Below are 16,697 nucleotides of genomic sequence, written 5' to 3'. Positions count from 1 at the left end.
CGAGAGAGCTGTGGGAGAGAGCGCACCAGGGAAGGTTAGCATGACAACAAATAAACGTGATTAGCCATGAACTGTTACGTCCCTTAGACCGCAATGCCACAGCGCCCAAATTATACCTTGCCTAAGCATGGAGTCCTTCAGGAATCACTACTGCATTCCCAATTCATATCCTATTGCGATCTCAGTGGCCTTTAAAAGGAGAACAAACCCTGTGGTTTGGTGCGGAATTCTTTGCCAAAGGTAATCTCACCCGCCAGGCCTGGGACGTGTAAGGCAGTTTGCCCCAAATTGCCTGGTGTTTGGCCTTTTTTTTTTTTGAGGGTTGGTGGGATCTGCAACTCATCAGACACGTTAATATATACTCAGCATCCGCCGGTACCGCTGGCGGCTCGTAGGTGGCTGAGTTCAGCTCGGGAGAGCAGGCGCCGGACGCGGGTATCATCGGAGCAGGAGACGGAGGTGGAAAACCGAGCTCTGGCTCCGCTCAGCACTGCCTCCTACAGGCTGCCGCCGCGAGGAGTTCGGCACGGCGATGGGCAGGGCCTCTGCCCCGAAACACATCGCAGCTTGTCCCTATTGGGGCTTCCCGGGCACTTTTCCATGTTGGCTCAATAGCGGCGGCGGCGTTGGTGCGGTGAAACCCGTGCGCGACTCGAATGGAGGGGGGGGGGCGCTGCGGAGCGCCCGCCGCCGCCGCGCCGCGGTTTGTCCCTCCGCCCCCGCCGTAGGCGCCGCGCTGCTGATTGGCCGCGCGCGGGGCCTCCCCCCGCCCCTTCCGCCGCCGCCGCCGCCGCCGCCCGGGTAGCAGGGTAGGCGGGAGGGGGCGCGGCGGGGCCATGGCGGAGGCCGCGGCCGTGCGGCCCCCCCGCAAGGCCCGGAGCAAGGGCAGAGCCAAGGTAGGACGCGGCGCGGGGGTCCGGGATCGGGGTCGGGATCGGGGGGGGAGCCCGGGGGCCCTGCGGGGGGCGGGCGGGCTCCGGGGCCTCGGCGGCGGGGCGGGCGGGCGGCGGTGTTTGTTTCCTTGTTTATCGTTCTCCGTGCGCTGGCAGCGGCCCCGCGGTGGTGCGTTTTAACAGCACTTTCGTGCTGGGGCCTTGAGCGCGTGGGGCCTTTTCTGAGGCGGTGCGAGGAGGCTGAGAATAACTGGCAGCTAAGGGAAAGCTGCGGCGGCTTTCGCGTTGTAGAGCGGCTTTCTTCTGCGTTACTGCAAACAAAACTTTTGTGCTTATGGTGCGCGCCCTTCTCGCGTAGCTCTGCGCAGCGAGAGCCCCGGAGCCGCCGCTGAGGCGAGGCCGCGCAGGTGCCCGTGGGCTCTTAGCCGCGCGTTGGTCCAGCGCGGGGCTGCAGCCTCGATGCTCCTCGTGCGTGCGCCTCTGGCTGCGCATCGTTCAGCAGCGAGGCCGTGCGTGGCGCCGGGCAGCGCATCTTCTTCGGTAGCTGGTACCTCAGGTGCTACGTGTAACTCTTGCTAGGGTTTGATTTGATGCGAGTGTGTTCCCCGTTCAGGGCGCCGATACCACCAGCTTCCCGAAGGCTTTGCTTTTCCTGCAGCTGCGCTGTATAGCTCTTCGGCGATGCGTGAAGATGACCTGAGGAACCCAAATATCTCGCCTCAGAGTTGAGTCTAAATGGAAACGCATCTACCTTGTTGCTTAGGTCTTTCTGTCTTGCGTGTTATAAATTGTACCACATAGAGCAAAGGCTGTCAAAGCTCTCTGAAGAGAAATGAATGCATTAATTGACCGCTGTTTAGTAAAACAAGGGTTAGACCTAAATGCTAACTACAGCTGCGATTCCTGAATTCAAGGCAAGTAAGGATTGGCGGGGAAAAAAATCCCATGCCGGAAGAGTAAGCGTGTCATGGTTTTGTTTTGATTCAGCCCCACGGTATGCGTGAGGGCAGTCGACGTTTAAGGCTGCTGTTTAAGAGAATCAGTTCCCTGCAGGAAGGCAGTGACTCACAGGTGACTGTGCTGGTTCATTAACTACGTGTGCATGGTGACTCTGGCGGCTGTGGTCCTTGGCTGTCCTTGCTGGGTGTAATTCACTGTGAAACAATTTGGGGGGCATTCCTGGGAGATTGGCGCGTGTGAGAATCCAGAAGCGCCTCAGTGCTGCATGCGACCCGCTCCCTTTCTGGGTGATGATGTTGTCGTCGTTGTGCTCTGTACCCTTATTCTGCCTTTATGTGCAGGAGTGTTTGAGGGTGAAGTTTGGGGCCCAACCACAGTAAGGACTTTTTCATTCCCATGTCCCAAAGCAGCAGTTTGGAAAAGGTCTTTGGAAAAGGTGAAATTCCTGAGTGCTGGGAGAGGGGCTGACTTGCCCCAGACGGGCTCAGCTGTGAAGCTGCTGCCCAGAGGAATGAAGCCCAGGACTTTCTGAAAGCAGCGGGCCCAAAGTTGAGCCTCTGCGACACCGGTAACAACAGCGATTCAAACGCAGTGAGGTGGCAAAACCAGTGAAGCCGGCGCTGGTGAAGGCTAGGCTGCGCGCGCGTCTCAAGCGAGTAGCAGTTACTACAGATACATTTCCTGAAAGTGATAGTTATCCTTATATACATGTCTTTCACTGGAACTAGTTCACTTAAATGCTAGGACAGGAGGGTGGTTAGGCCCTGGACAAGCCTAATGAGCAGATGTCATCGTTGACTTAACGGCTAAGCCCTCAGATGAGAGAACGACAAGTTATGCTTTTAGGCTAATTCAGGGCCTGATTTCTCTCATCCCTTCTCAGATGAAATACCTGTTAAGATGACACCTTTTTTTTGCCTCAGAAAGTGAGAACTGACAAACGCGTCATCAATTTTACAAGAAACTATTTTTGTCTAAGAGTAGCATTTGGATACCCTAGTGACGGGAGAATGCTACTCGGAGATGAAGGGAATTTCATCTGGATGAGGGCTACAACAGGGAACTTTGAGATTGTGCAGAAGAAAGGACCGGCAGTGTTGCATGGTTGTGAAGCCTGCACATCACGGTACTGTCAACAACCCTGTGATACAGTACCCTGTGAAAAACGCTGACTTTCTGAGCGAATTGTCAGGAGATGTTTATTATAACTACGAGTTCTAGTTCAAGGAATTGTTCTGATCTATTTTTAACTTTTCCCTTATAGCTCTAACTGGAGTGTGTCAGCTGCATTTTGTGATCAAAAGTATTTGCACATTTTAATACACTGTAGAAAGCAGTCTGAAAGCGAAAGCCAGTGTATTGCCATTTTGTAAGGGAGCTGTGAGCATGTGCTTTAATTAAAAGTAGGCAGCTGAGATCAAGGTTAGCTGAGGCCTTGATGTTTAGAGTTGGTTTTGTATATGCCCGCTCATAAGGCAAAATCACGTCAGCTGCTTAGTGAAAGTGTGCGTGAAATTGCCAGCAAGTATCCAAAATTTTTCCCTAATTCTGGAGGAATATTGAAGCTTTTTAAAGTTTCGGTTCTGTTCTTTGTTATATTTTGTGGGCAGTTCAAAACTGGAGGGGCGTAACCCAACTCTTCCCAGTTTTGCTTTTTAGAAACAGATAAGTATGCGCTGTTTACAAGTGCATCTTTATCACGTCTTTATTGATTTTTCTGTGTAACTTTATTTCACAAACTGTGCTTTTGGAAGGAGACTACAAATGTACGCTTCAGGGTTATGGAGACACTTTACGCAAAACTGATCCTGGTTTAAAAGTAAATAATCTCTTTACAATTTAAATGTCTGTCATTTTTAAGTTTTTCCATGTCTCTAGCCTGTAATACCTATTGAAAACAGGTATTTTGGTAATTTTACAAATTTTGTGATGGTCTTGTATATAATTTGCAGATGCTTTCGAGACCTCTCTTTGTTCCAAAATTAGTACTTTTGAAAACTGTTTTCTTTTCAGTTCATTAAAATATTTTGATAAAACTGAAGAGGAATTTCTAAGTAATTTACTGTGGTAAAATCTAGTGACTCTCTGTAGAGGTCAGGGTCCTAGTACTTTGATTATTTTGCATGTTAATAAGACAGACTGTTCTGGGATGTTTATAGCTTTTTATGGAGAAACACTGAAGCATCATTCCAGAACTGACCAAGAAGATAGACATTGATAGTCTTCAAAGAGGAACTAAGGAACAAGGATCTGTGTTTGGTGCATTTCTTTTTACCTTTAATATTATGAAAATTAACCTGGTAAGAGGGGCTTTTGGAGTTGTGCTGTTGACAAGCACTGCTTTTGGTGATAGTTGGATTTGGGATGCATGGGAGAGCGATTCGTTTGTTAATGACTCTCTGTTAATTTATTTCTAGGAAAAAAAGAAAATAACTAATGAAGAGTCTCAGATCCAAGAGTCTGATGATGTCTTCCTCCCTCCTGTGGCAGAAGTGTCTTCTCAAGCCAGTAAAGTGCAAGTGGAACATCCTGAAGGATTTGCAGAAATCCAGCTCAATGATGAAGCAGAGGATGGAAGAACCGTAAATGATGTGTGTGACATCCCCTCGAGTACTTTAACCTTAGCAAATGAAGGATCTTCAGCAGTGACTTTAGGGCCTCCAGCTGCTGGAGAAGAGCGCAAAGCCCATCCCTTAAGTGAGGAATATAGGGGGAATGTTGAGAAGAGTGGGAAAAGCAAGCTGGACAGAACCCAGAGCCCTGGGGAGGCTCTTGGCAGTAAGTCAGGAAGCTGTGACGTATCAGGTAGTACCTTTCATTCCAGTGCTGCTGGCTCTCGTACACGAGCGGACTTTGTACAGGAAAAAGGAACAGAAAGCGTTCAAGATGTTAAAAATCCTCTTGTCCGTTCTTTAGAGAAGCTTCCTGTTACTGTGTCACAGCTCTGCGAGAAATCCAAAGTGCATGTTCAACATTCGAGATTGAAACCTGTTTATCCAGACTTGTCAGCTGAATTGGCATTTGAGAGACCAACCATAGTAGCGGTCAAACCGCTATTACACAACGAAAGGCTGTATCCAGAAATCCCAACCGAACCAGAACTGGTGCCATTTACCAGAGAGCAGCTGAAAATTTTTGAGCCGTGTTCATGGCTGGAGAATGTTGACTCCTATGCAGAAGAATTTGAAAGTGTTGCTCATCAGGACAGGCATGAGTTTCACGAACTGCTCCTGAACTACATGCGCTGTAGGAAGCAGCTGTTGCTGGCTGAGGCTGAGCTGCAGGCCATGACGACAGACTGCCAAAATGCAAAGGGGAGATTATGGACTTTTAAAGAAGAACAGAAAACTGTGCAGGTGCTGTTACTGAAACTACTTTTGAACCAAAACTATTTGGACATGATTCCGGACATCAATCTTGCTTGCTGTCGAGCTCGCTGTATTTAGGCTGGTTTGCTGTGAAAGAGATGGTTACCTTTGCTTTTCCTTCTCTCCACTGTCCCAGTGACCCCCTCCCACCCTCCAGTACTTAAGAATATCATCCTGTTGATGTTTAAGGCAGTTTGTTCCTTGATTTAGACTTTGACAAACGTAGGATATTGCAGTCTCTGTTAATGATCTCTTCTGGAGGCAAGCTCCTGTCTGTAGTCAGTCAGAATGAGATGTGTATAGCCAATTCTGCTTGTTGTGTTGGGTCAAATTTGTGCCACCCAGTGCTTCGGCTAGGCACAAGGGGTCTGTGGTGGAATAGGACGATAGCCAGGATTTCAAAATGACCATAGTGGTGCTTCTGCATGTTGCATCTGGACTGCTGCCTATAGTGATAATTTTCGTTGACGTCATTCCTGCCTGTCCTGCTGGCAGAGGCTGCGGGTGCGGTGGAGCTAGAGTCCTGCTCCCGGTGACCCTGTTACTCGGAGCACAGGGAGCATGAGACGCATCCGCTTCCCATAACTGTGGTTATAGCTACCTCCAGGGTGGCCGTAGTGCTCTGTAGCGTTGCTGTCTGCAAACCAGAGCGCCCTGGGGAGGTTTCTGGTACGTGCGCCAGAGAAGTCTTCCCCAGAACTTGTTCTGTGTAACTTGTTTTTGGAACTGGCGATTGTAGGAGCGATGGAGCTGTTCCTCTGATGCTGTTTGTAACCAGTTCTGATGACATGATGGCGAAGAGTGCTAAAGACCGTTGTTGTTGGTAGTGGCTTTCACTGTTGTTCCTACAAGTGCATTTCCTTAGAGCTGACAAGATGTAGAGACATCCACTGAACAGATTTGAGTCTTTTTTCACTAGGGAATAAAAATGCGATGAATCTGTACCACTGAACATTATTAGACTTCCAGTTTTGCTTTATCTGTGTTCTACAATTTTGTCTTCACTCTTACATCTCCACTGGTCAACGTACAGTTAGCAAAGCTTGCTGGCGTGCTGCTTGCTTTATTCCCTCCCAATTTACTGTTTATTGTGTGTGCGTGCAAATAATTGTCCTTTTATTCCCAATTCAAAACTCTTTTATTCTAATAACTTATGTAAAACAAGAATACTTGCAAGCCAAGCTTCCTAAATACATCCTGCAAAGCACATTTTGTGGCTGCATAAAAGAATAACAGGGATGCTATGTGTTGTGGTTTCCTTGTGCTAAGGAATTAGAGCTGGGGCAGAGGAAGATTGTTCTCAGGCTTGAATTCCAGTTTGGAAAAAGTTAGAGTACAATTAATTTAAGAAATTTTAAATGTATTTTGGGGAATTACTAATAAATATTGAGTTCTAGGAGCCTGTAAAAGCTTTTAGCTTGTGTCAGTGTATGTTTTGGCTTTAAAACAGCAGATCTGAATATTTATGAAAATCTAAAAACTAAGAAGCAGTTGAACTCAGCTGGAAGTAGAATGATCTGATTTTGTTCACATCTGTTGCTGATAAAGACAGGTCACTTCATTTGATGTCAACTGCTAATTCTGGTTTATTGAGGGTTTATAGAATCTAGTTTTTTTTTAGAAGTCGGAGATCTGCTGCATCAGCAGCAGCCAGCAGCTCTGAAAAATAAGTAGGATGCTCCCAGATTTTTGTCTTTGCCATCTGTAAAGTGGCCACTCTCATGAAAGCTTTGAAATCTGTTGAGTGGGGGGTTATGTCAGGGTTAATTTCTGTGAGCACCCTTAACCAAACAAAATTACAAAAACCGCTTACGTAAAATAATTGCTTTCTTTTCAGGGTGTCTGTGCAGATCAGTGCAAAGTGTCAGGTCACCATCGCTATCAGACGGTAGAGATGAATGAAAGTGTGTTGGGGGAACTGAAAAAGCTGTTTGAAGCCAAAGCAGAGCATGTGCATCAGACACTGGCGCTACACCTGTACACTTCAGTGTTGTCCCGGTTGCAAGTGGAGTCTTATATCTACAGGTTGCTCAACAGCTCATCCCTGCTGAGATCGGTGGCTCTTCAGCAGCAAGAACAAGGTGCGTTGCTTGTCTGGACAGCTGCCTGTGCTGGCAGGGTGCTGAACGCCTTGTTTGCCTGGAGTTTTGGAGTTCTTGTGGTGGGATTTGTATATTGAGTGTTTCTCCTCTGATGCTAAAACCTGTTGATTTTTACATAGTGATCAGGGAAACTCTTCTCTTGCAGAAAAGCTCTAATTCTCTAACCTTAGTCTCCTGTAGAGTGGAAGCTGAATGCAGGAGTGCCCCCTTCTGTCTAGGCCGTCTACTGCCGCTGATCAGCCTGGAGGAATACTGGGTGGGATGGGACACCCTGAATCCAATCTCTTGTTGTCAAAGGCAACATGCAATACAATCCCTTTTCCGGATTGATTATAGACAGTTTTAAAACCAGTTGGGTCGTCTTGCTGCTTTACGCCTCTTGGAAGACTGTTTGAAATCTTGCAGCTTTAATACTTAGATATCTTTTCAGTTTTCATCTGAAGCGTGTCACCAATTTGGGCTTGTGGCAATATCATCTTTTAGCTAAAATATTCCTCCCACTGTATCTTTATTCTTCCTAGTCCTCTGCCAGCCCCAGTTGTTTATATGCATGTGCTGGTTCTTACAAAGTTCATGTTGAAGGGAGGCCTTTTATGAGAATAGCCATGGTATATTCTTTTTGTAATTGGTGTCCAGTACTTAGGATTAAATAAAATACTTTGTCACCTTCTCTCTCAGTTCTAGAGAGCTTCTGTGTTGAAATATCTTGATATCTATAGATACAGAGAGAAGAAGTTTTCTATATAATCTCCAAACCATTGCTTGTGCTACTACTGTGAGAGTCGCTCATCAAAGCTCCTTAATTCTGTTTTTAATTTACAGTTTCAAAGCAATCAGAAAATCTTTCTTCAGACTTGAGCCACTTGAAAGAATGTATCAGCGTTCTTTTCGGTTTCACTCGTAGAGTTATCGAAGACCCTCAGTTTCAAAGTGACCTTCTCACCTGGTTGCGGAGACTGGTGAGGGAGTGAGCATGGATATAGCTGTGTGATCGAGCACCTGAGATCAATTCAGAAGTCTTTTCTGAAAGTGTTACTGTTTGTCCCATGTGCAGTCAGTCCCTGGGTTTTTTTCTAATTGGGGAACAGAATCTGTTGCTGAATCTTTAAAACGAATTTCCTTGTCTGATAAAGTCGGTGGAGATGAACAGTCTTAATGAGGTCTGTCACGTGAGCTGCCAACACGGCTCAAGGTGGACTTGAGTGTTTTAATGGATGCTGAGCATTACTGTTCTTGTTTCGGAAGTAAGAGTATTCAGACCCATCAGTTTTGGGAAACTTCTTGCTGACTTTGAAATAAATTAGTTTTAATTACTTCAAAATTTTACTACATTTATTTTTTTCTACACTGAAGAAAATGGTTTGTGCTGTAGCTCATAAGCCAAACAGCAGCTTTTCAATATTGTTCTCCTATTGCTTGCTCTGAAAACTAAGGCTCGTTGGAAAGTGTGAGAAATGAAAAAGCGTTATTATTCTGCTTGGCAAGACTGTAAAAGAATGAACCTTGAAATTATTTACAAGATTCCTGTATACTTTCCTTTTAGGTGTCAGTGTTGCAAAGAATTGGCTGTCCAGGTGACCATCTCTTCCTCTTGAACCACATTCTCCGGTGCCCAGCTGGGATCAGTGAATGGGCTGTTCCGTTCATTCAGGTGTGAATGTTTAATTCTTTATTTTTGGAAAGTTGGAGTGGGAGTGGGGTGGGTAGGAGAAGAGGATGTCAGGTACCTAATCAATCCCCTGTGACCGCTGCGCATTTCCGGGTGTGTGGAGCCAAGAAAGCAGTGAGGAGGCTGTCAAGGCGTGCATGTACACGTGTTATCTCAGCCGCGATAGGAAACGCAATACCTCTTCTCGCTTCTTCTTGGCTAGAGAGACTCAAAAGGGAATTGAGGATTTAAGGTGCGACTCAGAAGGCCTCATGCAGCAGCAGGTTTTGGGAGAACTCTTAAGGAAAAGGGAAGAGACTATTTAGATTTGAAACAGTTACTGTATGTGAGACAAGTGAGACTGGAGGCAGCTCTGTGAGATGTAAGGGATGAGCGAGAGCAGTTTCTAAACGTCGCACATTGAAATGGGTTGGCTTGTTTCCTTGGAAAGTTCATTAGCTGGCTAATTAGGGATGCGACAGAAAGTGTTCACTTTGTAGAGATCGGAGGGAGTGAAGATGTCCATAGGCAGCAGAGCGTTTTTCAAAGCAGCATTTTTGCCCCTTCAAGAGGGGACTATGTTGGAACTCTAATTATAGGAAAAGGATTGCAATTACAGTAACAGGGAAATGGCAAGCAATAGAATAAAAGGGAGACTGAATGCAGCATTTTAATTTCCCTTTTACTCAACTCCTCACTTCCCCCCTGGTTCTCATATGGACACGAAGGGAAGAGAGAAGTTTTCTTTTTGTGGAGCTTTTAAGGGGTTTAGTTTTTTCTCCTTTAAATTCCTTTTTACCTACTTCTGTCAAGCAAATCTCCCAATCTTGGGCCATAGCACTGTTTCCTCCAAAGGGTCGAAGTTGTCTTTTATGTGTACTTTTTCATCTGAATGAAAAGCTGGTAACGAGGGATATGAAACTTGGAATATGAATTTCTCTGGTAAACAAAAGGCAAGTTAGTTTTAACTTAGACTAGATTTTGTGTTTTATTTCAGATCAAAGTCTTGGATAACCCATCAGGTGTCTTTCATTTCATGCAATCTCTTGCCTTGCTTATGTCTCCTGTCAAGTAAGTGTGAAAAATGTGATTTTATAAACATACTCTGATTATTTAATAGTAGAAAACGTAATGACACAGGGTCTACTTATCCAACCCTGAAAGCGTACTGCAGGCAAAGTCGTAAAAGCAGACACAACTGAGAGTTTCATATCTTTTTTTATTCACCTCAGGTTACAGCCTTGACAGTACGTTACCCTACTGCACACAGTATGATAGAACTTGCTTTCACCTGTCAAATAGCTAGTGATAGCTGACATTGCTGCGTGTTTGTTGTTGTGAACTCTGCAATAAAATTCTAGACCGTGCTTCCACAGTTACCTGCTGGGAATAGTGTTTCTGCAACAAAAGTGCCAGAGTAAAGGGTTTTGCAAAGTTGGAGTATACATTGGTTGTGTGCTTTAATTTTTTTTTTTCTCCGTACTTTTTTTTTTTTTTTCCTCTTAGCTGGAAGGAAGATGCGATGCTTGGAAAAGCTAGTTATTGAAATCATTTATTAGTGAAAACTGCTGTTATGTGCTTCAGATAAAACATAAAACTTGCCCCAAACCATAATCTGTTCCCCCTTTGAGTTCTTCTTTAGTTGTTAGCCTTTCTCTTTGATTTGCTCGCTAGAGACTAGTGCGTGGAGATAATTGCTCACTGGTGTATGCTCCCTGCAATAGGAAAGTCGCAAGTCCATGGCCTGGACACATTGAGGTTGTACCTGTTGAGACTGGTGGACGGATATTTTTTGTAGAAATGTTACTTTCAAAGAATCAAACTGCTGATCCTTAGGGTTGTCGGTCAGATCTTGATAGTTTGACCCTAAATTATGTCTGATTTCTGTTTACTGCAGGTTATTATTTTAGTTCCTGAAGGGTTTTGTTTTCCAGTTCCTCTCTAGAGCTTTTTGGGAAACAAGTGTGTGTTGAGGATGTGCACCTTGCCGGTATGTTTTGGTGCTTGCACTTTGAACACAGACTCTTCTGGGGTGTCTGGAGTGGCTCTCCCAGCTCTGGTGATACAAGAATGCAGAGCTTCCACTGTGGCTCTTCTCCCCATGTCTCGGACTCTTGTCTGATGCAGTTGCTGCATGTCAAGAACAAGTTTTAATTTTAAATTTGGTTTGCGAAACTGGTATCTTAGAACTTGTGTTGCATTTGTAAAATGTCCATATTATCAGAGTATGAGTTCTGGGAGACCTTATTTATTTATTTATTTTCCCCCTCCGCTCTGTGACCACTGAGGTGACATTCTGCCAGTGTCTTGTGGCAATATGTGCAGTATATTTCTAGATAATAGGAATTCCTAGATAATAGGAAGTTAAACGTTATGATTTTAACTTTTTTTATATAGTTTTTTTGCATGTTCATTTGATTTCCTGGTGTATGTCTATACAACTAAGAATTTGTACGGTGTACAGCCTTAAAACTAGCATCCCAGCTTTAAGATGGTCTGATATATGGAATTTTTTCTCTGCATTTTGTCAAGTTAGCAGTACTGAAAGTTAAAACAAATATGCTTTCCCATTTGAAGAATGCTAGAATAAATGAGTGAGTGTTAGAACAGGGCAGCTCTTAACATGTGCCAGAATGGATTCAGACAGACAAACTTGAATCTCTGTGCCGCTCTTGGAGCTGGCTTGACACGAGGCAGCTCTGTTCTGGAAGTTGTTTAGTTGTGGTAGCTCAGAGTGCCTAAGACGAGCCTTACTAATTTTGATATGACGCCTAGCTAATGTGGCTGTACAAGTTGTGGAGTGGAGCTGGCCTGCACTCACCCTGTTAATCTTTGATTCACCAGATGATAGCCTTAAATGGTTGCGGTAAAGTACCTCTTCTTTGAAATATAACTTCCTTTAATTTGACTTCTGGATTTTTAGTGTAGACGGACAAAGAATAGTGTTATTATCTCTTGCATGGTTAATGTGACATGCTGTACAGGGATGCTAGCCGCTTACGTTGTTCAGAATATCGCTTGGAAGATCAAAAACTGAATTCAGACATCAGATTGGTGCGAGTTTTGTACGATGTCAGGGTATTTGACGTGCTTACTAATTTCCTTTATCTGTTTTAAAATATCTTCTTTTAACTGAGAATTGACTAAATTCAGAGTTCTTAATTTTATTTTTTTAATTTTTCAAAAATTGGTTTTCACATTAAATGGATTTATGTCCTCAGAAATCGGGTGGACTTTATGTGTCATATGAAACCAAGTGAAAGAAAAACTTCCTCTTCATCTGGAAAAGAATCTGGAAACTGGACATTAGTAGATGAAGGAGGAGAAGAGGTACAACAAACAACATTTTTTTTCCTTAATGCTTTTGCTTAAGATTATTGTACTGATCTTGTGAATTAGAGGAAGTAAAGCTGACTCTTACTCAGTTATAAAGCATCATTTTAAATTTTGACCTATTTTTGTCTCCTTGTATCTCTGTGGTGTGACTGTAGGTAGTTATGGAGTACTGGAAACTGGAGGTTTCCAGTAATGAATATTAACAGGTATAAATTAAACTTTATTGGAACTATTGCATGCAAAAGGAGGGGAAAAATACAGCTTATTTAAGGCAACGTAATGGCTTTCAAAATGTTTATACAATATGAAAATAGACATGCATTTGAGTATGTGCTTCCCTTTAGGGGTTATGTTGGACTACCACAGGCTACATTATGTTTAGTTCTGTTTCCTAGCTGATGAGTGCCGTTATGTAAAAACACAAACAGGCCCAAATTTAGGGGCCTGTGTGTGTGGGAAGGGGAGTTCAGTTGTCCCTTCTTACATGCTTTCTTTGTTTCCCCTTACAAGGAAACTGGAATTGGTATAATAGCTAAGTCCTTCTACCATGATTTTTATTGGGAAAGATATTAAAAGCTAAATTTGTCTGCAGGATGAAGATCCTGAAACAAGCTGGATCCTGCTTTTGGAAGATGACTTGATTGTCCTGTTGTCACAGTTCCCCTTTCATGAACTGTTTCAACAGTTCCTTGGAATTAAGTCTGGAGGTAAATCAGCTGCTGAAGAAGTATTCTTTGTTTTGGTTATGCTAAATGTATTAATGACTAAACCAGCTAAAAGTGCTGCTGCGTTGTGAGAGATGCTCTTCAAAACGAGTAATTAATGAACCTGCACAAACAGGTCACAGGCTAAATAGATGAGATGGCAGTTCATGCTGTGTGTATGAGATAACTTAACTTAAAGTTGAACATTTTGGGGACTAGCAAGTTCATAGCAATGCCAGCAGGCAAAATATTGGAGTCCTTCCCTTTAGTTTTGATCTGCTCAGGAGATGTGTTCACAGATGTGCTTTCAGAGCTAATCTTTTCCCCCTTGCCTGTTAGCTGTAATGTTACTGTGATTTTTCTCCAATTACTTGATTTCCCCCCCCCCCCCCCTTTTTCCTCCCCCTGATCTCTGGACAAGTACATGAAGATATTGCTTGATGGAGACTTTATAATCTGCATAGATTATTTGTACTTTCATATTTAAATATTTCACTTGACAATGAATACTTGCTTTTTTTTTTCCTTTCCTTTTTTTTTTTTTTTAGGTTCTTATTTTCCTGAGAAAACAACTCCCCACGAGATGATGAAGATTTTTGCTTTTGCAAACTCCTTAGTAGAACTTCTGTCTGTGGGGTTGGAAACGTTTAACAGAGCCCGCTACAGGCAGTTTGTGAAACGAATTGGTCAGCTGATCAAGTAAGAGCGTATCTTCTCTATGTTATGATTGGATCTGCACAGACTCTGTTACTTTTGTGTTAAGTGGGGAATTCTTAGTAACAAGTGATATAGTACATTTAAAGACGTGTGTATGAGCTTGTGCTTCTGCTGCAAAAATCTGTTACTTGGATTATTGTGGTGCTGTCATCCTTACTGTGACTTCGCTGTTCAAGCGGGTGCTTGCCAGCATGATGAAGTCTTTTGAAGTGCTGAAGTTTTAAGGCAGAGTGGACTATTTGCGTAGCACTGCCTTCTGCAGCAGCTTATAAAGAGTAGGTAGCAATTTGATGTGTGTATGTGCCAATTTTGCCCTGCTCCTGTGGAGTCTTCCATTGCAGAAGAAAATGTATTTCTTGTAAGATGTTGTCTTCATGCTTTCTCTTTCTGTTTTAAAATTCAGAGCTGCTAATAAAACAGAAAAGTCAGTTCCTGGGTAGCCTTCGAACTGAGAGTAGGGTTGGCTGATCTGGGAATCTGAAGCCCTGGAGTCCTTGACTCCAAAACTGCGCATGTAGTGGGGAGTTGCAGGGTCTAAATGCTGTGGCAGTAAGGAAATGCAATTGGAAAAGTTGCTCTTTATTGTTAAATTTTTATTGTTAAATTATGTTTTCTGACTTAATAGTATCCTCCTTGAAACAAAATCCATATTTTTCTTTGTGCTATACTGAGTAAGTTAGTGCTGCGGTAATTATTCCTGTCTGGGCTTTTTGCGTGTATTGCAAGTTCATAAGATAAGATTGCTTTAAGGCTTAGAAGTTCATTAAAAAAAACTAATTTGGTCTAACAGTATGCACCCTTTGCTTGCAAAACCAAGAAGGGGTAGCACTGGAGTTCATAGACAACTTCTCCGAAGAGGTGGGGAAAGTACATAGTGTTTATACAGAAGTCTCTTAGAAACCAGAGGGTAGAGGGTTAAACTTGTTTATCTCGTAACTAGACTCTGGTCTAATTGCATGTCTCTTTGTTTTTATACTGTGATGACATACTTAATGATCTTTCTGCAACTTGTTTCTTCTGTTTCTGCCGTGTAGGATGACGCTTTGTCACGTGAGTGACCACTGGGCCCAATATGTTAGCTGCAATAAACAATATGGATCAATAGCGCATCCCTACTCCGTGGAGAAATTGCAACTAGAGTTTGATGAGCTGTTTTTTAGAGCTGTTCTGCATGTTCTGAAGGCCAAAAGGTAGGTTGTCCAGTGATTGATACCAAAATACTGCATTAAAAAGCCAATATCCTGGAATGAGGGTCGTGAGAAAAGGTCACGCTGAATCGGTTCCTTCACCCTGATGTCCCCTTTCAGTGGAAACTGGCTTTGGCTCGAGGGAGTTAGATATTTGAAACTGTGAATTGCAATAGCTTTAATATTTACTCTTAATGATTTAGACAAGTCTGTAATATGCAGGATTTTTCTGCTCACTGGTAGTATCAAGACGGGCAGGAATTTTAAGCCTTGATTTCTAGGATCTGACTAGGGGAACTTGCTCAGCTCAGAATGAGAGGTGCTAAGACACATTCTCACATTCTCTGCCGTACTATAGAATTAGGAATTTGGGCACGTGTCATCTTTTCAAGTGTTTGGGATTTATCAGGGCGAAACACTGTCTGTCTTTTCAAATCCAACAGGTTGGGAGTCTGGTTGTTCATGTCTGGGATGCCTTATGGAACTTTGTCCAGCAATATGCTTTGGAAGCTCTTCTTCGTCATGCACTGTGCAGAGAGCGAGCACCTGGAAAAGCTCTGCTCTACTCTACAACCTGCTGACTGCAAGCAGAGGCTCAAAGGTAGAATCCCTTTGCTCAGAACCAATTCTGACTGATTCAGCTACTGCTACATCAGCAACAGTTTTAATTCTGGTTGGGATCCATCGTTAAATAAACGCTCAACTGCATGACTGGTCAAGAGGCCTCAATAGTATCTCGGGCAGTTTGTGGGACTGTAGCACCGGTTTGACTGAATTCTCATTTTATCAGGAATTGTCATATAGGCTTAAATCTACTGTCCTTTTGATTTTTTTTCTCTCTGTGACAGTGACTGCTACTGGCTGCTTCAGAGAGCTGTAAGAATGCCGAGCAGTAGGTATATGTTGTGTATTCTCGTGTCAGGTCCCATCTTGGTCTCTAGCAGTATTTGGAGATTGAGTTTTTAAATCCAGACATACAGAATTTTGTAGTGCTTCTAGCTCTTTTTCGGTTGTGAGCTGTTGACTGTTCCTGGTTATATAAATTCAACAGTCTTCCTCTTTTTTTTCCCTAAACTTATTAGTTTTGTCTTCAGGAGCTTATTATGTTGGAGTTCTGCTTGTTGTTTTTCACAGCTACATATGTTGCCCTTATCTCATGCCTTCTTTTGATGCTTTTCTTGCTCTGTGCCATCTATTCTTTCTTCTTCCCCTTCAATTCTGTCCTGTGTTGATCTCTGCAGTAATTGTGGTAATTTAGCTATGTAATTTAATAATTTAGTTAATGTAATTTTAGCTATAGCAGGATTATTTTGGAGCTAGTTGAATGCTACTTTCCTTTTGCTGCCTTCTACATGGAAAACATCTCAGGACTTGTTTGACAGGGAGACAGGTACACAAAGCAGTAACTCCCCATTTCACAAGCTCTTTCCCTCTTGGGACCATCAGATGGAGGAAAAAAATCTTACTCCCAATCGCTTTTACTCTTCAGCTAGCTGCTAGCCCAAATAGCTGTTGCCACACAAAAAAAGTCTTTTGATGGAGAAATGGATGAAAATAGAGATCTTGAGAGCTTATTGAGCATATTTCTTGCATTTGTACAAGGTCAGCAAACATGTAAGGCAGTTTATACAGATTAGGACAGGGATATTGCCCTCTCTTGCCCAGAGAGGTTGTGGAGTCTCCTTCTCTGGAGATATTCAAAACACGCCTGGATGCAATCCTGTGCAACATGCTCTAGGTGACCCTGCTTGAGCAGGGGGTTGGACTAGATGATCTCCAGAG

General features: G+C 43.5%; 1 protein-coding gene across 1 annotated transcript in view; it reads left to right on the top strand.

Moving 5' to 3' along the window:
- Window positions 1-825: 825 nt before the first annotated feature.
- EPG5 (ectopic P-granules 5 autophagy tethering factor) overlaps window positions 826-16,697 on the top strand; it is a 58,724-nt gene continuing 42,852 nt past the window's right edge. Inside the window, exons 1-11 of the mRNA XM_067316659.1 lie at window positions 826-896; window positions 4,271-5,209; window positions 7,059-7,302; window positions 8,146-8,282; window positions 8,867-8,974; window positions 9,969-10,042; window positions 12,193-12,301; window positions 12,900-13,014; window positions 13,560-13,710; window positions 14,763-14,918; window positions 15,359-15,516. Coding sequence (XP_067172760.1) covers window positions 837-896; window positions 4,271-5,209; window positions 7,059-7,302; window positions 8,146-8,282; window positions 8,867-8,974; window positions 9,969-10,042; window positions 12,193-12,301; window positions 12,900-13,014; window positions 13,560-13,710; window positions 14,763-14,918; window positions 15,359-15,516 — 2,251 coding nt within the window. The 5' untranslated portion in view covers window positions 826-836. The remainder of the gene's footprint in view (window positions 897-4,270; window positions 5,210-7,058; window positions 7,303-8,145; window positions 8,283-8,866; window positions 8,975-9,968; window positions 10,043-12,192; window positions 12,302-12,899; window positions 13,015-13,559; window positions 13,711-14,762; window positions 14,919-15,358; window positions 15,517-16,697) is intronic.

Source organism: Apteryx mantelli, chromosome Z, assembly GCF_036417845.1.
Source record: "Apteryx mantelli isolate bAptMan1 chromosome Z, bAptMan1.hap1, whole genome shotgun sequence".
Taxonomy (NCBI): Eukaryota; Metazoa; Chordata; class Aves; order Apterygiformes; family Apterygidae; genus Apteryx; species Apteryx mantelli.
The sequence above is the reverse complement of the archived record's forward strand: the minus strand, read 5'-3'. Positions and strand labels throughout refer to the sequence as shown.